Below are 23,284 nucleotides of genomic sequence, written 5' to 3' on the forward strand. Positions count from 1 at the left end.
TCATCATCGTCATCATCATCATTTAACGTCCGCTTTCCATGCTAGCATGGGTTGGATGATTTGACTGAGGACTGGCAAACCAGATGGCTGCACCAGGCTCCAATCTGATCTGGCAGAGTTTCTACAGCTGGATGCCCTTCCTAATGCCAACCACTCCGAGAGTGTAGTGGGTGCTTTTACGAAAGGTCAGCTTTGCCTTTCATCCTTCTGGGGTTGATCCACTCAAGTACTGGGGTCAATGTAACTAACTTACTCACTTCCCTTCAAAAATGCTGACTTTGTGCCAAAATCAGAAAAATTAAAAAGAACTACAGTAATCTCTCATCATATCATGGTTCACCTATCGCAGTTTATTATTTAAGTTTACGTCGATGCCTCCATGGTGTTGTTTTGCATTTATAATACAATAAATATATACAAATTACAAAAATAATTAAAAAAAATATGCAGGAGTGGCTGTGTGGTAAGTAGTTTGCTTACCAACCACATGGTTCTGGGTTCAGTCCCACTGCGTGGCACCTTGGGCAAGTGTCTTCTACTATAGCCTTGGGTTGACCAAAGCCTTGTGAGTGGATTTGGTAGACGGAAACTGAAAGAAGCCGATCGTATATATGTATGTATATGTGTGTGTATGTTTGTGTGTCTGTGTTTGTCCCCCCAGCATCGCTTGACAACCGATGGTGGTGTATTTATGACCCCGTAACTTAATGGTTCGGCAAAAGTGACTGATAGAATAAGTACTAGGCTTACAAAGAATAAGTCCTGGGGTCGATTTGCTCGACTAAAAGGCGGTGCTCCAGCATGGCCGCAGTCAAATGACTAAAACAAGTAAAAGAGTAAAGAGTACAGTACTGTTTCTACTTTGCAGGGGAGTGGTTGGAATGTAACACCTGCAATAGTTGAGGGATTACAGAGTTCATATTATGTGATTATGATAACAATTGTTACTAATTAATAATTATGTTATATAATAACTATTAGTGATTATTGATAAGTATGTCATATAAATTGCTATTACTATATATAGTTACATAGCTGTATTCATTCATGGTTGTCACCAAAACAGCTGCTGAAATATCAAATGAAATTTTAAAATATCGATAATATTGTTTGCATTTCTATTTCTTCTAATATATAGCTCCAGACATTCTTTGTAGGCAATTATAAACTGGATGTGCTTTTGATCCAATTTTATATTTATATTAAAGTAGAAATAACTACTAAGACCATATATTTACAGATGTAAATAGAATGCTTTGCACTATATTTGTTCTGGCTCTCTGTACTATGAGTTCAAATTCTACAAAGATCAACATTGCCTATCCTTCTTCTATGATCAATAAAGTACTAGTGAAGAACTAGAATCAATTCTTTCACTTCTCTCTCCTTCTCAAGTCAGCTATGCTGCACAATTAAGGGGATTGTGGCAGTTAAGATTTGTAGTCTTGCAAACTGTATGTTGGCCTCATTAGTGCTGGTGGTATGAACAAAGCACCCAGTACATGTTGTAAAGCAGTTGGTAGTAGGAAGGGCATCCATCGATAGAAGCCATGTCAAAGCAAATATTAGAGTACGATGTAATGTTGAGGTCCTTCATATTCTGTCCAGCTGTTCAACCCATGCCAGCATAAAACATGGACATTAAGTGATGATGAGGATTCATCTATACCTATATCTCATCATCATTATCATTTTCCATTATCTGTTTTCCATGCTGGCATGGGCCAGACAGTTTAACTGGAACTGGTTAGATGGAAAGTTGCACCATGCACCAGTCTGTTTTGGCTTGGTTTCTACAGCTGGATGCCCTTCCTAATGCCAACCACTTGATAGAGTGTACTGGGTGTCTCTTATGTGTCACTGACACAAGTGCCCTTTGTGTATCACCAGCACAGGTGCCTTTTATGTGTTTCTGGCATGTGCCTCTCATGTGTCACTGGCATGGGTGCCTTTAATGTGTCACCAGCGCAGGTGTCTTCTACGTGTCATTGGCATGGGTGCCTTCTATTGGGGCATCCCATAAATAATGCGTTTTTTATATATTTCTTTTATTTTTTCAAAATTAAGATAAACATAGTTCTTTTTTTAATCTAAAATATACTCTCATTTTCCACAATACTCTTCCATCTATCTGGTAGACTTTCAAGGCCCCTTTTCTAAAATTCACTTGTCCTTGACAAAAAATACTCCTCTAGTATTGTTCTGGCCTAGTCTACAGGATTCATATTTTTCTGTCCAAATGATATTGAAGACTGTGGAATAAATGATAATCAGATGGAGGAATGTCCAGTGAACATGGTGGGTGAGGCATCATTTCCCATTCAAAATGCTCCAGCCTTTGGAATGTCATCCTTGCTGTATGTGGCCAAACATTATCCTGATGGAAGAACACCTTTCGTCTTGAAACCAAAGATGGTCGTTTTTCTTCTAATGCTGACTTAAACCGCTCAAGCTGCTCAAGCTGTTTGCAGTAGATCTCCTTTGTTATCGTTTGGTTTAGGTTTAAAAGTTCAAAGTGGACTAAACCTTTCATATTCCACCAGACAGATAACACCTTATCTGGGTGAAGACTTTCTGTAGTCTGGGGTGCTGGTGTTTCTCCTTTCCCTTCTCACTGTCTTCGGCGCTTGACATTTTTATAGAGAACGCATTTCTTGTTACCAGTCACTATCTGGTCCAAAAAATAAGGTTCATTCATGAGACATGACAGCAAAGAAGAGTACACATTCACTCTGTGTGTGATTAGACTCAGAAAGTTAGTGAGGAACCCATTGACCCAATTTGCTGACATTTCCAATGGCACGCAGGTGTTGATGAATGGTTGAATGACCAAATCCAAGCTTCTCAGCTAGTTTCTCAACAGTTATGATGGGCTTTTGTTCCACCAGAGTTTGCAGGATGTCCTCCTTGAGCTCTACAGATCTTCCAGGACAAAGCTCTAGGCTGTAGTTTCCAGCTTGGAATGGTTTTACATGGCACTGCATGGATGCTAGACACACTCATAGTAATTCTTTCTTTAGTGATGTAGAAGGGCTAAGTAAAATAGCAACATCTTCTCAGAAAAAAAGATGATTATGCCATTGCAACCATTCAAAGACAGACTGATAGGCAGTACAACTCAGAAAGGTAATACAAATGAGCATTTATTCATCTACACAACATTGAAAAAACAAATATAAAAATTCTATATCGTCAGAAAATTTATCAAGAAACCATTTCCATATAGGAAGGAATAGTGAATCTTACTTACCACAAGGTAACGACTTTTGGAGTCATTGGTTTCATAGGCATACAATATTTCCGAGTGAGTCCAAAATCAGCTAAAATTAGAAATGGCAACAGAAACACTCTCAAAATAAAATTAATTTTTGATTAGAATTTTCCCAATCTTTGCATACAAAATAACAAACTGTAAAAAATCTCCCTAAGAATTCCCCTATATGGTTTCTTGATTTGCATAAATAGCAACAAAATCTCCCAGTAATCTCACTCTACAGTATTTAAGAAATAAAAGGATACATTGGATAATGTAATCCTAGATACATATGTCAGAAAAACAGATGCAGCAGTCAAGGCAACAACACCTTTCATCATGGCTCTGCCCAAACAGGGCTGACCTAGGGACAATTAACAGCAAGCCATTTATTACCACAAAATACAAATCTTTTTTTTTTTTTATCATCATCATCATCATCATCGTTTAACGTCCGCTTTCCATGCTAGCATGGGTTGGACGATTTGACTGAGGACTGGCGAACCAGATGGCCACACCAGGCTCCAATCTGATTTGGCAGAGTTTCTACAGCCAGATGCCCTTCCTAACGCCAACCACTCTGAGAGTGTAGTGGGTGCTTTTACATGCCACAGGCACGAAGGCCAGTCAGGAGGTACTGGCAACGGTGTATTTCACGTGCCACCTGCACAGGAGCCAGTCCAGCGGTACTGGCAACAAACTCGCTCAAATACCTTTTCACATGCCACTGGCACAAGTGCCAGGAAGGCGACGTTGGTAACGGTCACACTCAGATGGTGCTATTTACGTGCCACCAGCACAGAATCCAGACAGCTCGTGCTCTGGCAATGATCACGCTCGGACGGTGAAGCTGATGAGTTACTTTTTACTTGTTTCAGTCACTAGGTTATGGCCATACTGAGGCACCTCCTTGAAGAACTTTTGGTCAAATGAATTGATTACAGCGTGTATTTTTTAAAAAACCTGGTACTTATTCTATCAATCTCTTTTGCTAAACTGCTAAGTTATGGGGACACAAACACACCAACACCGGTTGTCAAGTGGTGGTGCAGGATAAACACAAAGACACACATATACATATACAACAGGATTCTTTCAGTTTCGGTCTACCAAACCACTCACAAGGCTTTGGTCAGCCCAAGGCTATAGTAGAAGACACTTACCCAAAGTGCCACACAGTGGGAATGAACCCAACACCATGTGGTTGGGAAGCAAAATTCTTACCACACAGCCCAAATTCAAATATTTTTACAATACACTAATATTTCATTGATTATGCATGGATTAAAGATAAAAAAAAATCCATATGAATGTGCACTTAAAGCTCAAATGCCTCACCAAAAACTGTTTGGATTCCATATGATTGTGCTATCACTTTTCCAATGATGATTTTTATAAATCTGATCGTGTGCATATAGTTGGAACATGCATTTTCATATCTGAATGCTTTACTTTATCCATTGTAAAATAAGCAGATCAGACCTGCAGAAGTATGTACCTCGGTTATGATTATGAGACAAAGAATGTTTTACTGATCAGTTCAACAACTCAACCTCTCGTTCATTACAACTGATGTTTAAATATTCTAATATGCTGACCCAACTGTTTGTAATCAATCTAAAGTTTCTCATAGGCACAGGCATGGTTGTGTGGTTAAGAAGCTTGTGGTTCAGTTCAACTGCACAGTACCTTGAGCAAGTGCCTTCTAGTATAGCATTGGGCCAAGTAATGTCTTGTGAGTGAATTTGGTAGATGGAAACTGTGTGGAAGCCCATCATGCATGTGTGAGTGTGTATCTTTGTTCGATGTTTGTCCCCCAGAAACTACTTGACAACAAGTGTTAGTTTGTTTTTGTTCCTCTAACTTAGCAGTTTGGCAAAAGACACTGATAGAATAAATACCAGACTTTAAGAAAGTAAGTACTGGGGTCAATTTGTTTGACTAATGGAGGTGCCCCTGCTCTGAGAAAAATTATGCCTGCTATATCATACAAATCCAGGAAGCAAATGAGATTTTTAAAGGAAACGAAATCAACGTGAAACATGAAATCTTACCTATTTTTACACAACCTTCATCAGTCATAAGAAGATTAGAAACTTTAAGGTCTCTGCAATAAAGAAAAATTATAAACATGAAGAATGATATCGGTTTTTTGTTTTGTTGTAAATAAACATTAACTATTTTGCAGTTGTATTTGGTAAAAGATCAGATCTGAAATTACAGTGTGGGGAAACTGAAACAACTGTATCACGACTGCTATGCAGTCATGATCACCATTTATCTACAATGTGTAGTGGAACATATGTCCTCAATATGACTTTAAACAGAATCCCTCTTAGCGACTATTGTTCTCAGGTCTATTCTAACCCTGAGTAGTAGCACTTGTCTGGGACACAGCTATGAGTTAATTAGCACGCCATGGAGGAAATTCCAAGCACAGACTCTCACTGTCTTGTGAGTGCCTTGGGAAAGGAAACGGCTTTGAGGAATGTGGAACCATCTCTTAGCCACTGTTGTTCCCAGGTCTTCTATGACCCAGAGTAGTAGCACCTGTCAGGGTTAGCTACGGATTAATTTGCATGTTATGGAAGAAAAGTCCAATCCCAAACCCTCACTCTCTTGTGAGTGCCTCTGGAAAGAAAACGACTAGTGGAGTCAACCTCGTCAGCAAATCAATGAGTGGTGTCCTTTAGGTCACCCGGTGCTTTCTTTGACACCCTTCTAGCAACTCCAGGGCAGTTGTGATGCTCCAGCTTTGTAAGACAATTCACTGAATAGAAGGGCCACTATAATATAAATCTTACAACTTGCTGGTCGCTGCAACCATCTTTCTCCACTGTGATCAGACCTTCAAGTCTATTATATTTACAAAAGTAAATATAACAGTTTCAGTGTATTATAAATGGCTCTTATAACTCCACTGCATACAATTGTATGATTAACTATATTCTAGTTTTTTTAAACACTCTTAAATTGTATACATACCGATGGATAATACAGTTTTCATGCAAATACTGAAGTCCTTTAAAAACTTGAAGCATTATAGATTTCACCTGCAATTACAGTGAAAAACAATTTCTCTATATTGTGCAAATAAAAATCAAATTAGCAAGTCAATTCTTAATATAATTTATATTTACATAATGAAACTGTGGAAGCTTCAATAAAGGATGAAATAAATCATTTTAATGGTGAATCTTAAAGAGAATAACAGTATGTAATTTCATCATCACCATCATTCACCATGATATTCACTTTTCCCTGCTTGCATGGATCAGAAAGAATTTGCTCGAGGTGCTTGTGTGTGTGTGTGAGTGTGTGCATATATCATATATATATATATATATATATATATATATATATCATATATAAATACATGTATAGATAGATAGATAGATAGATATACATACAATAGGCATCTTTCAGTTTCTATCTACCACATCCACACACAAAGCTTTGGTCAACTGAAGGCTATAGCAGAAGATACTTGCCTAAGGTGCTCTGTTAGGGTGTATTATAAGAGGCAACAGGAAGGGCTTCTGCTTGCAAAACTTTGCAGTAGAAAACCCATCAAACCCATACCAACACACAAAGTAGATGTAAAGTGATGATGATGATGTAAATATGCAATAATTATGTTACTGACAGACAACAAATATATTCATTTATTCTCTAGTTTGATTTTAGTCATTAGGCTTTGGCCATGCTGGAACAATCATATTTATGCTTGGTTCAATACCAGCAATTATCTTAGACTGATACTTATTTTATTGGCCACTATTTGTTTAATCAGTAAGTTACTGGGCATAAAGAAAGGAACACAACAAACAAAACCAACTTTTAGGCCTGTGTTAACATAAACATGGACATAAGCACACAGACATATATTTATGTGTGCGCGTGCGCGTGTACAGATATATGTAAGAATGTATGTATATGTATGTGCATGTGTCTTATGCATAAAGGATTTTTTTAAAAAATGCATACCTGTGCTTCTGAAAAAGGAGCCTGCATATTATCAAGCAGAGAGGCAAGATCTTGTTCACAATATTCCATCACTAGAAATATACTGAAATGGACAAAGATATACTAGAGTATAATATGAAATTTTCACATATCATCATCATCATTGTTTTAACATTCACATTTCCAAGCTTCATTGGCTGGACAGAGTTTATAGAAGCAGATTTTCAATGACTGGATCCCCTTCTTGGGGATCCAAGCAAGGTAATTTTTCTCCATGGTCAGACATGTTCTCTCAGAATATTTGAAATGAATGACGCTGCTTGTGTGACAGTGACTTTCATTTACAACTATCACAGAATATCAAGTCAAAGAGACACAAACATACACACGCACGCATACATATATATATTTATATGTAGTTAAGTCTGTCTGGTTACAGAGTAGCCAATGGTTTTGCATCCACAAGGAGCTTAACCTCATGTATGGCTCGTCACACTCTAAAGCTGAAGACAAATGTAATTCTTCATCTCTGGGAGGTAGGAATCCGTTACAGTCAGTTGGTCAGTAAATCACCAAAGAATAAACGCTCCATGTCGGTGAGGATGGGTTATTTCCCTTAGACCAGTTCATCTGGGTCAAAAAAGTGGGGGGGACAGAGAAATTTTCCCTTGGGTTACTTTTAGTTTGTAAGGACCTTTCCGGGTCTTTTCGGAGAATGGAGAATCCCATGCTTGCAGCAGATAGTATTTGCAATGGATGCAAGGACTATAAATTTCCTAGCGAGTGTTCAGTGATCAAGGTTTCATGGAGTCTTTGAGAATCCTTGCTCACTCGGCTATACAAAGCTCACAGCGTCTGCTCCCATTAATGTACTACTCTGCACTGCTTCCTGAGCCACTCTTTCCCCTCTACATACTAGTATTTCTCATCATCTGCACCCCCTACACTTGTTCACTATATTAACCTCTACCCTCACCTGTTTGCTCTCATCTCACACTCATATGAAAGCATCCACTCTCCATCCCCTCCCATAATCCACCATCTATGCTCCCCTTCTTGTTCCTTCAGAGTTTACTTTAGCTCCCCATCGCTACCTGCCTTTTATTTCTCCTTTATAACAAAACACTTGTGCCTGTCATTCTATCATACTTAGGCTTGTCAACAATTTTGAAGGATAAGGTGGGAATGCCACCCACCTTCACCTTGTTCTCCCAAATACTAGTAGTGGGAGTTCTTCTTTTTCTCTGTCCTTTTTTGTTTTACAAGTTACATGGCAATCTCACAAGTACTGTTGGCATAAAAAAAACACCCAGTACATACTGTAAAGTGATTGGCATTTGGAAGGGCACCCAGCTGTAGGCATTATGCCAAAGAGTTCATTAAAGCTCAACATAGCCCTGCAGCTCACTGGTCCCCTGTCAAACCATCCTACTCATACCAGCAAGGAAAAATGAGGTTAAACAGAATTGTGAATAACAGCAAGTCATTCTTTTCATTATATATATATATATATATATATATATATATATATATATATAATCGTCCAACCCATGCTAGCATGGAAAGCGGACGTTAAACGATGATGATGATGATGATGATGATATATACCAACAGATGCTCAACTAAAGTTAACCTAGAACTTTACAACAACAACGTATTAGTGGCAGTCATTGTAAACTGTATTTATATAGAGAAAGTGCTTAAGAGAAATAAGCATTAAAAAAAAAACAGAAAAATCTACCTGTCAAGACTTTTACCAACAACCACTTCTTGTAGTTCAACTATGTTTTCATGGCGTAGATTTAGAAGTATGTTAATTTCTCGAAGACCACTGATAGGGATTCCTGGTAGAATACAAATTTTAAAAAAATAATTTAGTAAAGAGAAAGAGTTAGAATAAAGAGTTGGAGCAAATGAATGAAAACATCAGGAAATTATGTTATATTGTTTTAATCACTGTTTTAATGACCACAGAGGCCCATCTATATGACCATGTCTAGGAGCCAGCACTCTTCTGAGACTTGTATGTCTTAGCCACGAGACCATCTTCTGCTATTTGATTCATAACAGGGGCCCTTGAAAGATACTAAAACCCCAGGCCACAGAAAACCTGGGAGTTGTAGTGACGAGGAAACTCCTTTTCTCTCTAACTCCTGAACTTTCAAATAAGAATTGCATCATTGAATGTGATTTAATGCCATGCTCTGGACCACACAGATATGTATTATACTATAATTAAAACTGACTCTTGACTCTTCAACTAACCAGATTCCAACTATCTCTCTACGTTTCATTTGATCTTCTTAATTTATTAGTTTATTTATCACAGTTACTGGATGTGTAGATATGGAGTTTACTTCATAACAACATGGTTTTGAATTGTATCTCACTGGGTGACATTCTGAGCAAGACTCCTCTTGTGTAACCTAGAGCTAACCAATACCATGTAAGGGGAATTGGTACCTGGAAATTGTATGGAAGCCTGATGTGAACACACACACACACACACATATATATATACGCATGTTTGTCAGTGAGTATGCTTGTAGGTAATGTGCATAAATATTGATATAAATATGAAATGCATATTGGTATGCATTTGAAGATCAGTAAAAAAATCTATTTGGGAAACAGGTAGGGGCTATTTCTAGGAAAGGCCTCTAGCCATAAAATGCTGTCTCGAAATCTATCTCCATCAAACCCATGCTAGCCTGGAAAAAGGGTGTAAAACAAATGTAAAAAACCAAAAAAAAACCAAAAGAAAAAACATAACACAAACAAGTACTACTGCAATTTGTACAGTTCAATATGTCGTGCACCATCATTTGTGTTCTGGATTATCTAATAAATACATTGAAAACCATAAAAGAAATGTTCACTTGTCTTCACGTTTTAATGCATAGCAATTCAGAATTTGAGTAATGATGAAGCTACTTGAGTTTAGTCCCTTGTCAGTCCCAATCGAACTGAAACATGGTTAAAATGTTCCAGGTGCATTGTCCTTTTCTTTTTTATAACAGGGGCAGCATAGTCAAATCTAAGAGATTTGCCAATAGCTCTTTTCTTTTTCTAAGACAGCAGGGTGTGATTTGAAAGCAAATTTGGCTACTATTTCTAGTAGGATGAGTAACGAAGCAGGGCCTCTCTTACTGGCAGATTTATGATAAAAACTCTTGGTGTAGAAAAACTGTTCTGAGACGATATACCCAGTTCTAAACTTTTTAAACTCACCTAATTATTTTTAGTCCTGAGAAAAATAAGTGTAGAATAAGTAGAGAAAATTATGAAATTTATAAATTGCAAATGTTAGAAAGATATTTTTAATTCTCTAATGATCCAAACAAAGTGATGGGTATAGAAATATATACACATTCTTATAGAAGTGATTACTACCCTTTATTTAAGGACTACAGTAAGGACAGGAGTGACTATATATATTGTAAGAAGTTTGCTTCCGAATCTCATGATTCTGAGACCAACAGAGAATATTGACTATATACAAATGATAGTCATGAGTTGAAAAATAAAATTTGCAGATGGATACAAGTCTTTGTTGTTGTTTCCAAATGTTAACATTTTTATTAAAGTAACAAAATATAAGACATAAAAAAATTGTAAATTCTTCAAATTAAATTTTCTTAGAATACAGAAGTTAAGAACCTACCATCACGTTCTCTTTCCATCCGCATCTTTTTCAATGCAACAATTGCATCAGACCTTATGTCTCTTGCACGATCTGAAATATCCATGGAATATCATATTAACATTCTATAAAGAAAACGAAAGAAAACACACATACACACAATCTATGAATTTCTTTCAGAGTTCAAATCTCCCATGAATAAAACAACCTCATCCAACTTTAGTTAGCTCGAGAGTGTAGTGCTGGAAAGAAGGTTGCATTCACTCGTCGTTTAACGTCCGCTTTCCATGCTAGCATGGGTTGGACGATTTGACTGAGGACTGGCAAGCCAGCAGGCTGCACCAGGCCTCAATCTGATCTAACGCCAACCACCCCAAGAGTGTAGTGGGTGTTTTTACGTGCCATCGGCACGAGGGCCAGTCACACAGTACTGGCAACGGCCACGCTCAAAAAGGTGTTTTTTACGTGCCACCTGCACAGGAGCCAGTCCAGCGGCACTGGCAACAACCTCGCTCGAATGATTTTACTCTATACTAATTTATTGTATTCTTATTTCTAATATATTTTAATCCAATGTATTTTTGTGCTGAGTCTCATAATGATGCAATTTCTCTGAGAAAGTCAGAACAAATCAAATCATGTACAACATTTTTCCTATGTTTAGAAAGTATACAATACAGTAACTTCTTTGTTTATGTTTAGAAGCTTAATGTAGAAGCTTTGAGAAATATGTAATTAACTATTTTTATTAACCTCTTTGTACTTAATTTGTTTATAAGCCATAAAAAGTGAAAACATGAAACTTACAAACAATGCCATATGTCCCTTCTCCAACTCGATTCAGCTTTTCAAAATCTGTAACACTTCGACATCTACCAAGCTGTATAAAAAAAAATATAATAAAAATTAAATAATAATAAAAGATGTTTCTATGATATTTTTTTTTAAATGTCAAAATCTATGTTCTTTTATTTCTATATGTTTGAGATGAGGAATTATGTACATTATTTACAATGGACGGAGAGGTGTCCTCATCTTGTTTGTTGTTATCACATTTCGGCTGATGTACTCTCCAGCCTTCATCAGGTGTTCTGGTGGAATTTTGAACCCAACCCTTTATTTGACTAATGGGATACACTGTTCTCATTCCTAAGGTATGTTGCGGATGTTATTTTTCTGTTGATATTATTTTTCAAGTCTCTGCCTGAGATTGAACTTAGAATCTTATCCACTACACTATATGCCCATGGGCAATTACAGAGTGACTTTTAGGGCTTATAAACCTAGTATTTTATCTTTTCTTGATACTGGTTCCAATATTACATTTATATCTGCACTAGGTTTGCTTAGGAGGTTATTGTGTCCTAGTATATGTGCAGCCTCTTTTAATTTCTTACTGTGGGAATAAGTTAAAATAATTGACAGAGAACACCAATGGAAAATACAAAAATTAATGCCTATGGGCATATAGTGTAGTGAATAAGAGCATGGAATACTAACTCTCGGGTTCTAAGTTCGATCCCAGGCAGGGACTTGAAAAATAACATCAGCAACATACCTTAGGAATGAGAACAATGTACCCCATTAGTCAAATAAAGGGTTGGGTTCAAAATTCCACCAGAACACCTAATGAAGGTTGGAGAGTACATCAGCCAAAAAATGTGATAACAACAAACAAGATGAGGACACCTATCTGTCCATTGTAAATAATATACGTCCTCTTTACATTCTTCTTATTACAATCATTTTAATTTAACAGTAAAAAAAAAAAAAATTATAACATCAACTTTTTAATGAATTCAATCAAGCAAAATGTTTTTAAAGTTAACTTATTAGCAAAAGGTACCAGAAAAGGAATTTTCATCCTGCAGTTATGGCTACAAGCCAGTCACAGAAACAAGTAAAAGATAAAAATGCAAAAGAAAAAAAACTGTAGGAGCCACTTACAGTAAATTTTAAGTTCAGCCATTTATAGGGGAGGATGAATATTGAAAGTTAGCTACATAATTACATTAATTTAATAATTTAAAAAAATAAACGGGGAAAAGAGAATAACAAGGGATTGTTATGTGTAAAAAAATTATTAAAATAGAGAGAGAAATGTTGCAGTTCATCAATGACAGTTCAACAATACAGAGAATTGATATCAGTTAGACATGTTCTTGAAGTTAAGAAGTTAGCTTTGCAAAAATGTAGTTCCCACTACATGGGTTGGTTCCATCATGTGGCACCTTGAAAGGAAAATAATTAGATCAAATAGAATATTACCCTTGCTTTTTCTGGAATTTCTATCAAGTCTCCAGTCAGGAATGAATAAAAAAAATCATTCCTCTCAGGTCTTTTATCATTCATTTTTATTCACTGATTGCAGCTAGATTATGGCACCTGAGAGAAATAAATAGATTAGAGCTATATTTCAGAGACAGTCAAGTCCTCTAAAAATTTTACTTTTACATCATTTGACATTACATAGAATGCATTCAAAATTTACAAAGTGGAGTTAATTTACAAAGAAGCCTGATGATTCAGGGAGGCCCTTCATCGTGGGCTGCTGTAATTACTGTTTATTGATACAGACTATCTCTAGTTCTCTTGGATTTTAATATCTTACTTTCACATTTCAAATTTAATCAGAGAGTCACTAATGTAAAAACAGTCACAAAGATAAGAGAACTTTTTTCATTTATAGAATAATTTCATTTTTGAATGCTAATTTAGTACAGAGAAATTAGTTTTTAAAGAATTCTTGTGTAAGGAGGCAAAATGTATAATTTCAATCCAAAATTTGATTCATTTTGTTTCAAAGAGAAACTGGTTTCATTTATTCATATTATTTATTGCATAACTTCCAGGAATTTTTCAGTCCCACAGTTGACTAAGTATATCAATATAATGACAATAAACTGATGTAAGAGAATTATGAGGAAGAAAACTCAAATCTTGTGGAACACAGAATTTCATAGTTTTGATCATATTCTAAATCCAAAGGAGAGGACTAATGTAACTTGGAAATTAATCAACTTTAGATGTAACAGAACTGACAGATGTGCTATTCATTCAAATCAAATTAGTTACTGATATCACGGTATTGACCAGACTATCGAATGTTGCTAATATCGCCCGTCGCAATGCGTTTTGCATTGTTTCAGCTTTCGAATAACGCCACCCCGCTGGCTAGGCGAACAGGCCAACACTCACCCTAACCGGAAAGCTATTCCGTCACAGGGTTACTCATTTACAGCCGAGTGAACTGAAGCAACGTGAAATTAAGCGTTTTGCTCAAGAACACAAAGCACCGCCCAGTCCGGGAATCGAACCCATGATGATCTAGCGATCATGAGTGCAATACCCTAATCAGTTACTGATATAATACCTCATAATAAGAAAATAACAATCGTTAATATGTTGTCAACATAGCTGAAGATATCAGGGTAGTAAAAATGTGAAGCAGACGATAGGGAGAGTAACTAGATAAGTGTTTCTTAAACGGTGTGCAGCATGGGTATCTAGTTGCACATTTTTAACAAATATAAAGGCATTAGAAAACCCATACTAATGGTTGAACATCTTGAAAAAAGAAGCGATTCACAAGTATGATTGGCAATCTTTGCAGAAATATGTACCTATAACCAAAGATCACCGTTTGACTAATAAAACAAGGAAGACAATAACTTTGCCTTTACTTCTTCGAGGTCGGAAAAAAAAAATCAAGTGAATTCTAGAGCTGAATTTTCCCGAGTAACTTTATTGCAATGAGAATACAATGATTATTGATGACAACACATAAAGACAACAGTTTTGTGGGTAGAAAGCGAGAAACAATTCCGACAGGAAATTAAAATCTGGATGAGGGGATCTATCAGTGACAATTTTATGATGTAAATATTAGGAAATGAGCTTCGAATGTATGTATATTTTGTCCATAACCTTACAGATAATTCATAGATATGCTTAAACCAACTGAATTATCACAGTGCACTATGTTAAGAACGCCACAAATACACAAACCTTCGGAAGAAAACGAAGTTTCTTTCCAGTTACACATTTTCACTTCTTATATTGTGCAGAAGTCATTTGGAATTATCCCCCTTCGCAAGTGATAGCTTTAAAAATCCCCTGTGAATATATTTACCTGCTTTTTTCCTGTATGACTGGCCAAAGGCAACTAATAAATTTTTAGAGTTTAAATTTGCTCCCAACCTATATAGAATTTTTTTTTTTAATGCTGCTGTCAGCTCCTTATATGGTTCGCTCGAATATATCCATTACTGGTGGCTCAGGAAGTTTAAGCATTTGAAAATAAATTATTGAAAATTATACCAAATTTACAAATTATTTCTGAACAAGTAAAGAGTAACTAAATTTCTGAGTGAATAATTAGTAAATGGTTTTGCTCAAAATGTTATGTAAGAAAAGGTAACAAACTAGTATAGGTTTAGTATATGAAATTAGAATAAGGTTAGAATAAGTTTTAGTAACAATTATTTATATAATGTAAATATAAGACTCCAGCATATTCCATAAGGTGAATAATTTTAATTTATAAGAGTGGTAGAAGCTATTATGTTATTATTTAGCTCAAGTCAACCATGACTGAGCAAACTATAACATCCTATCCTTCTCCCAAATGGCTGTGGTTAGGGTATTGAGCTCACAATCATGAGGTAGCAAGTTTGATTCCCAGACCGGGCTATGTGCTGTGTTCTTGAGCAAGACACTTTATTTTACATTGCTCCAGTTCACTCTGCTGTAGAAATGAGTTGCGATTTCATCGGTGCCAAGCTGTATTGGTGTTTGCCTTTCTCTTGGATAACATTGGTGGCATGGATCAGGGAGGCTGGTATGCATGGACCACTGCTGGCCTTCCTTAAACAACCTTACCTGGACTTGTGTCTTGGAGGATAACTTTCTAGGTACAGTGCCATGGTCATTCATGACCAGAGGAAATTTTTACCCTTTACCCTAAAAGATCAATGCTTTGAGATGCAGTTTTTCTATGAATTGTTTGTAGCAAATCATGATTTATGACATTGTCATGAGACTCAGCATCTATATCTTCTCTGGGACAGAATATAAAAAGTTGTAAAGAACAAAATCTGAACAGTTTCATGTAAAGGATAATCAGATTATGGACAATAAAGAGACAACAGTACCAATAATGAGTTACTATTCACATAGGCTGACAACACTTCTGTACCCAACAAAAACAATGATGTTGAAGTTCATCATTTTAACATCCACTTTCCCATGTTTGCATCAGTCAGATTTCTATGACTGGATGCCCTTCCTGTTGCCAACACTTGCCTATTTCTAAACAAGATAATAGTTCCTCACTGCTAGACATGTTTTCACAGAATATTGGAAATGAATGGTACTGCTTGTATGACAGTGACATTCATTTACAACTATAATACAATGTCAAGGAAAGGGGATACAAACATACATATACATAAATACACACACACACACACATAATACAAGTTCCATTCAATTTCTTTCCACCAAATCCACTCACATGGCTTTGGTCAGCCTGGGGCTCAGGTTTATACTAGAAGACTCTTATGCAAGGTGCCATGCAGTAGGACTGAACCCAAAACCATATAGTTGAGAAGCAAACTTGTTAACCACACAGCCATGCCTGCACTTATACTATGTAATCAAGTTTACATATAATCAAATTTTCATGTATTGTATGAGAAATGTTTATAACAATTTTTTTTCTTCTTAATATCCTGATAACATAAAGACCAAAAGTTGCCGTTTGACCCAAAGTCACTTCTGATTGGGTAGGGTACAATTATGATCAAAGCATTGCAGCTGTGACCATCGCATCCTTTTTCTTTATGCAATACATTATCCACTGTGCTCTTCCTTTTGTTAAAGATGGTAGAGTGTAATCTGAGTAAGATTTAGCTGCTCTTTGTGGCAGATTGAGTAAGCACATAGAAGCTTTTCTTCTTGATTCATTAAAGATGCATAGTCTGTGGTGTTGTTATGTCTAAGATAAGGACAATTCTGATTATAAAAATATTGATGATATTTAGTTATGAAAATAAAATAGAGATAATAAGGGAAAGTAAAAAGAGATAAAAAATATTTGTTAAAGCTAAAGCAATGATAATATATTCGCTTCAAATTTTGACACAAGGCCAGCAATTTTGGGGTGGGGGCAAGCCAGTTACATTGATCCTAGTGCTCAATAGATACTTATTTTATTGAGCCTGAAAGGATGAACAGCAAAGTGAAAAATTGGTGGAATTTGAACTTGGAAAGTAAAAACGAACAAAATACCACTAAGCATTTTGTCTGCCATGGTAACGATTCTGCTAGTTTGCTGTCTTAAAAAAGCAATGATGATATATCAGGAACTGAATATATGAGTTAATCAGTATGGGGTATAATAAGAGGCTAGGGCTTAAAGATGAAATGCAAGAAATTTAGAACAAATATTTGGGACCAACCTACATCTTGTATTTATCAGAATCATACTACTAATCTATTGGTGACTCTCCGACAGGTTTACAGTCGAGCCTGTGGCAGTGGAGACCTCCAGTATTCTTGGCTCCAGGACTATATCCCAGCTCACAGCTATTGGGGTGGAAACAGCTGTCTGCAAATGCAAGGCCCATGAGTCAGAGTGGCTGTTCCAGCACAACTCCCTTGCCATCCTCCAAGGCAATGCCTTTTACATTTTGTTAGCTGGGACCATGAGAAATGTTTCTTAATAAAGATATGTAAAAAATTGCAAGATAAAAAAAGCTTCCTTTCTCTACAAAACCTAAACTACACCACAAAATAAAGAACCCAGTTCAATGTTTCCTCTTGACATAAGTTTTTTTTTCATTTTGCTAATAGCTTTTCTTCTCAGTAACAGCTTTGATCCATTAAAACAAATCCAGGTTGAATTCTATCACATACCACTATCCTTCACAATGTTCATTATGCTTTTTGTTCAGTTATCTCTAGTTCTTGGTCCATAAGCTGTATTTACTAGTAATTAACTTTCTCTAATATGTCAGTTTTACAGTTGTATCTTTAACAGGAAACAATAAGAAATCACCTACCCACACAATCTAATTAGTTCAAACAAGTAATACATGTCACCAGTCTATGCACCAATCTGTTACTTGTTTCAGACATTAGACTGCAGCCACGCTGGTGCACTGACTCAAAGAATTTTTGGTCCAATGAATTGAACCAAGTACATTTTTTAAAAACCTGTAACTTATTCTATCAACCTCTTTCACCGAACTGCTAAGTTATGGGGACAAACACAGACACAAAGATATACATACACATGTATATATGTATTTATATATATGTGATGGGCTTCTATCAGTTTCCAGCTACCAAATCCACTCACACTGCTTTGGTCGGCCCAAGGCTATAGCGGAAGACACTTGCCCAAGGTGCTACGCAGTGGGCCTGAACCCAGAACCAAATGGTTGGGAAGCAAGCTTCTTACCACACAGCCATGCCTGCACCTGTACAATACTGTTAAAAGTTGAATCTTTTCTAGATAGCTTAAGTCCGCCACCTTTCTGTTTCACACACATGAATAATACAAATGTAAAATATCCAAGTATTGCCTATCAACTCAGTTTGTGAGATTATCTGAAATATTCTCTAACAAACCAAGTTTCAGATTTTATAAAACTTTAGAATAATATTTTGTAACTTTTAGCTTCTTCATGCCCAATTCCCAGTTGTGGTTGTTAAATTGTTTTTCACTCGAATGTCATAGTTAAAATCCATAAAATTCACTGTTCTTTTAAAAATCTTATTATCAATCCAAAAGAGACATATACACTAATATAGTTTCGTAGATATAATGGATGTATAAGCAAATTCACATACACTGATGACGTGATATTGCTAAATTAATGCAAGACTGAAGGAATCGATCAAATTTAAACAAATCACATGATCATGAACATTATCTAACATTCATTTTCCATGCTGCCACAAAAAAAAAAAAAAAAATACCAAGAGAAAAAATTGAGCAAGGTTCTATAATTGTGGTGTGGCTTAGATATGGTTGAATGGGTGATGTGTGTTGTTTAAAACACTGACAATATCAGGATTGGTAGAATATTTTTGATAAATCCAAGATGTAGGTAGGTCCCAATATACAAGCAAATCACAAAAACTGTAAAGCAGAAAAAAAGAAAAACAAAAACTAAAATGTAGAAATATTATTTTATTTGTTTAGTTCAAGAGCTGCACCATGCTGAGACACTGCTGTCGTTGAGGAAATAATTTTATTAGATACTTTAAAATGTAAGTAAGCTAAGGTTTCTTTCCAATGATTATTTCTCAACCAGCCAATGAGGAAATCACACTTAAAAGCATTGGTTTAAACAGTCAAAACTACACTTCCTTCCATGGTAGAAGAATAAGATTTCAAAGCAGGCTCCACCTCTTTTGTAATAAATTTCATAACCTGGAAAGTAAAGGAAAAAAAAAATAACAGAAGACAATTCTAAATATTTAATACATTTTGAATGAGAACAAAAAAAAAACAACAACATTTTAATGAATAATTACATGAGGAACTAATAATAAATTCTTGTATTGAAACAATGCTTCAGTTTTATATATAAGAAAATCTCATGTCGGAGTCCAGGCAAATCTACTGATAACAACTGGGCCTACAAGGAGTTTTCTATATGGTTATTTTACTATTAGGAACAGCAGCCACTCTCAAACCATACTCCATTGTCTTAAAATGTGAAAGACATATTAGATAATGTAGTAGTAGATATCCTCCAATGGGATGGTCATTGTTGGAATGCCTTTGATCATAAGTTTGTTTGATTAGGGCTGAAATGGGGCCAAACAACAACAGCTGATGAACTTAAGTAAATTATGGTCACTTTAAACAGTTGAATTGTTATAAAAGTAAACAGATAAATTTGGAATTTTTTTAGTTTCACAGTTAAGTTTAAATCCATTTTACAATCTAAGTAGATGTTAAACTTTTACCTTTGTTGTAAAAGGGAAAGTCATAGATGAAAGCATCAAGCTAAGTAGAGACTGTGTTACCTACTTAGTCCAAGAACATGTTATCTCCAAAAAGTGGTAGAGTAAAAGAATGGCATGCATCTGTCATTTGTGATAAAGCAACAAATGACGACCCTAACCAAGTCTGATTTAATCTACTTTGAACAGTCTTTATACTTTTGGGTTTTCCAGGCTCAGAGAAAAGGCAAGATTAATTATGTTTGACAGAGAGAGATGACTGAGAAAACTTAGTAAGAATTGCGAAGATCAGATCTCTGGAATGAGATAACAAAGATTCATAACAAGTGGTAATCAGATCAATCAAGCTCATGTCCAAATAAGAAGAAAAGGACATAAAATTATGATGATGAAAAACATTGATATTGAAAATTATTTTCAGTTTACCTGGCTTGGTGCTCTTCCAATGAAATTTGTTGGTTTGAAAAGATCATCCAGTTGATCTTTGATTGGCTCAAAATATTTACACTTATGAATTCTTTCCACAAGGTCATTGTCCTTGCCTTCATGTTTTACATGTTGTCCTGCTTCATGTGACAACACTCGAATTTGTTCATGACAAACCTACAAACAGAGAAGAGAAAAAATAGAAGAAAAAAAAGCATTAAATTATTCAATGTTAACTCAAATCATAAAGTATAAGAAACAGGTTAAAAGGAGAAACAAAACAAAACAAAATAATGTTATTCATCATGATCATCATCATTGAATGTTTACTTTGCCCTGCTTGCTTGGGTTGGACAGAATATATTGAGGCAGATTTTTTAAGGCCATATGCTCTTCCTGTTATCATCCCCCACTTGTTTGCATCAAAAAGAAAAGGTCAAAATACTTTCAGTTTCCTTACCTGACGGTTTCCACCAGCTTTTACCATAGCCATGATTATATTTTCAGTAGCCATGAAAGGGAGTTCTTGCTCAATTCTTCTGTGAATAATCTACAAAATTGAAAAATAACAATATTTTAATCTAACAAAATTAGAAAGGAGTAAAAAATCATAATGTCAATAATATAAACAAAAACTCTGTACATAATTGTGAGCAAGTCGTTACATACAATGCTTTTGACTTGTTAATTTTAATATCAGGATATCATTAACCCAACCCCAAGAAAAAAAAAAAAAAACTAGCCCACTTTTTACATATCTTAGTTATCAATCTGAGTGCAATATTGCATCATCATCATCATCATCATTGTTTAACATCCGCTTTCCATGCTAGCATGGGTTGGACGATTTGACTGAGGACTGGTGAACCGGATGGCTGCACCAGGCTCCAATCTGATATGGCACAGTTTCTACAGCTGGATGCCCTTCCTAATGCCAACCACTCCAAGAGTGTAGTGGGTGCTTTTATGTGCCACCAGCACGAGGGCCAGTCACACGGTACTGGCAATGGCCATGCTCAAAATGGTGTTTTTTACGTGCCACCTGCACAGGAGCCAGTCCAGCAGCACTGGCAACGACCTCGCTCGAATGATTTTCATCACCAAAAATCTGACAAATATATTTTGAGTCAAGATTATGGATAAAATGTTCAGATTTCTAACTTCGAGTTAAGCAACTGATCATGTTCCTTTGAACTTGTCATCTGCAAGAATAGATATATGTATATGTATATCCTTTTATAAGGTCTGTGGATGAGTGAAACTGATCAGAATGTAAGTTTAATAGGTTCTTTTACATTTAAAGGAAATATTACACTAGTATTTTATCTTTTACATTTTCTAAAAAGATTACAATTCTTCTAATGTTATTGTGCATTTTTTCCTCCAATTTTTTAATATATATATATATATAGAGATGTAAAACACTGAATTATAAACATGATAATAACATCAAGTATGATAAATATAATGAGAATATGCACATACCTTTGGATAGACAACTAATCCCTCAAAGACATTCTGCATGGTACTTAGTAAAATATCAGCTGTTAAGAAGGATTCTGGGAGACTCAATCGTCTGAAGGAAAAGAAAACAAACTGAATTACTTCAACAATAATTGTTTTAACAACATGATAGTCACCATCATCATCATTATCGTGCACAACCTGATTAACTATATGGGCAACTTGGCTGTATCCTACACTGCCGGACATTTTAAGCATCTCAGCAGTAACTCCTGATGGACCAAAACTTTTCCTACCTCTACGTACTTAACAGTTTTCTCTGTCCTACTACTATCACCTACAACAGATGGTCCTTTTGTTTGAACTATGGTGGGAAAAACATTCTTCACATTTAGTAGCCTTTCTTAACAGCACTTCCATGCCTCTTTCTTTTCAGCATCACTAAGTGCAAGTGTCCTATTATCCATCTGTACACACTTGTCACCCACAGAATCTTAATTTTGTCTAGATACACTGTCTTGCAATCCAGATCACCCCATACCTCTGATCCTCATACTCTAGGACATTGGCAAACTTTTTGCTTTCTGCTTTTCTCTCTACTATGTTAACTATGTATTAGGTGCTTTTACGTGGCACTGCATGGGCACTGCACAGGCATTTTCATGTAGCACAAGTGCTTTTATGTGGCACCGCACAGGCGCTTTCATGTAGCACCACCATGAGTGCTTTACACTATCAGAAGGATCAGTCTTAGCACTTCTGCTCCAGGCTATGTGTCTTCCTGAGTACAGCCAAGCACCAGGTATCTCTCTCTCTCTCTCTCTCTATATATATATATATATATTTATTTATTTATGTGTTTCAGCCAAGTGGCTGCAGTCATGCTGGTGCACCACCGTGAAATATATATATATATATATGTGAAATATATATATATATATATATATATATATTTTTAATAACACTTTGACTCAGCTTCACGTAATTTAAAGTTTCATGGGTGTGTAGGATATGTCCATCTCATCAATGCTAGGAGGCAGAGTAGAAAGTTTGAGAGAAATTCAATGATACCTTCTAAGTGTTTAGGCCTCTGAGCTGACCTCTATTGGTCAGTTCAATAGACACTTAAACACCTAGAAGTTACCCTGAATTTATCTCAAACATTCTAGTCTGCCTAACATCTGATGAGATAGACATGTCCTACATGTCTATGAAACTTTATGTCAATGTGGAGTTGAGTCAAACTGTTATTAAAAATATTTGTAACTCGTACTAAAAGTATTAGGTTCTATTTTCTTTCACCTGTTCACTCACATGTGTTGCTGTTATCATCATCATCATCATCATTTTCCTCTGCTAGCATAAATTGGATGGTTTGATAGAAGCTGGTAAAGTTGTGCCAAGCTGCAATGTCTGCTTTGGCATAATTTGTATGGCAGGATGCCCTTCCAAATGCCAACTGCTTTTCAGAGTGTACTGGGTGCTTTTTATGTGACACCAGCACTCAGGTTTGTGTGTATGTGTGTATATATATATATATATATATATAT

The 23,284-nt window shown here is 35.9% G+C and overlaps 2 protein-coding genes across 7 annotated transcripts in view; both read right to left on the bottom strand.

Annotated features, from left to right (window-relative positions):
* LOC106884424 (cyclin-dependent kinase 10) overlaps window positions 1-14,961 on the bottom strand; it is a 37,754-nt gene extending 22,793 nt beyond the window's left edge. For 4 of the 5 annotated variants that reach the window (XR_008265332.1, XR_008265336.1, XM_014935803.2 and 1 more), the window contains exons 1-9: window positions 14,871-14,961; window positions 13,131-13,247; window positions 11,670-11,742; window positions 10,884-10,955; window positions 8,961-9,063; window positions 7,241-7,322; window positions 6,239-6,306; window positions 5,308-5,360; window positions 3,251-3,320 (exon numbers count right to left, since the gene is read on the bottom strand). Coding sequence is in view for 2 of the 5 variants with exons in the window: in XM_014935803.2 (XP_014791289.1) it covers window positions 3,251-3,320; window positions 5,308-5,360; window positions 6,239-6,306; window positions 7,241-7,322; window positions 8,961-9,063; window positions 10,884-10,955; window positions 11,670-11,742; window positions 13,131-13,214 (605 nt within the window). In the remaining 3 variants the exon portion in view is untranslated. Of the gene's footprint in view, window positions 1-3,250; window positions 3,321-5,307; window positions 5,361-6,238; window positions 6,307-7,240; window positions 7,323-8,960; window positions 9,064-10,883; window positions 10,956-11,669; window positions 11,743-13,130; window positions 13,248-14,415; window positions 14,494-14,870 lie in introns of those variants that run through there. The other variant, XR_008265333.1, reaches the window with a different exon arrangement.
* Window positions 14,962-19,047: 4,086 nt separating this feature from the next.
* LOC106884423 (adenylosuccinate lyase) overlaps window positions 19,048-23,284 on the bottom strand; it is a 17,835-nt gene continuing 13,598 nt past the window's right edge. For both annotated transcript variants that reach the window (XM_014935799.2, XM_014935800.2), the window contains exons 10-13: window positions 21,756-21,846; window positions 20,731-20,820; window positions 20,271-20,447; window positions 19,048-19,305 (exon numbers count right to left, since the gene is read on the bottom strand). In XM_014935799.2, the coding sequence (XP_014791285.1) occupies window positions 19,219-19,305; window positions 20,271-20,447; window positions 20,731-20,820; window positions 21,756-21,846 (445 nt within the window). In that variant the 3' untranslated portion in view covers window positions 19,048-19,218. The remainder of the gene's footprint in view (window positions 19,306-20,270; window positions 20,448-20,730; window positions 20,821-21,755; window positions 21,847-23,284) is intronic.

This window comes from Octopus bimaculoides, chromosome 1, assembly GCF_001194135.2.
Source record: "Octopus bimaculoides isolate UCB-OBI-ISO-001 chromosome 1, ASM119413v2, whole genome shotgun sequence".
NCBI classification, from domain to species: domain Eukaryota; kingdom Metazoa; phylum Mollusca; class Cephalopoda; order Octopoda; family Octopodidae; genus Octopus; species Octopus bimaculoides.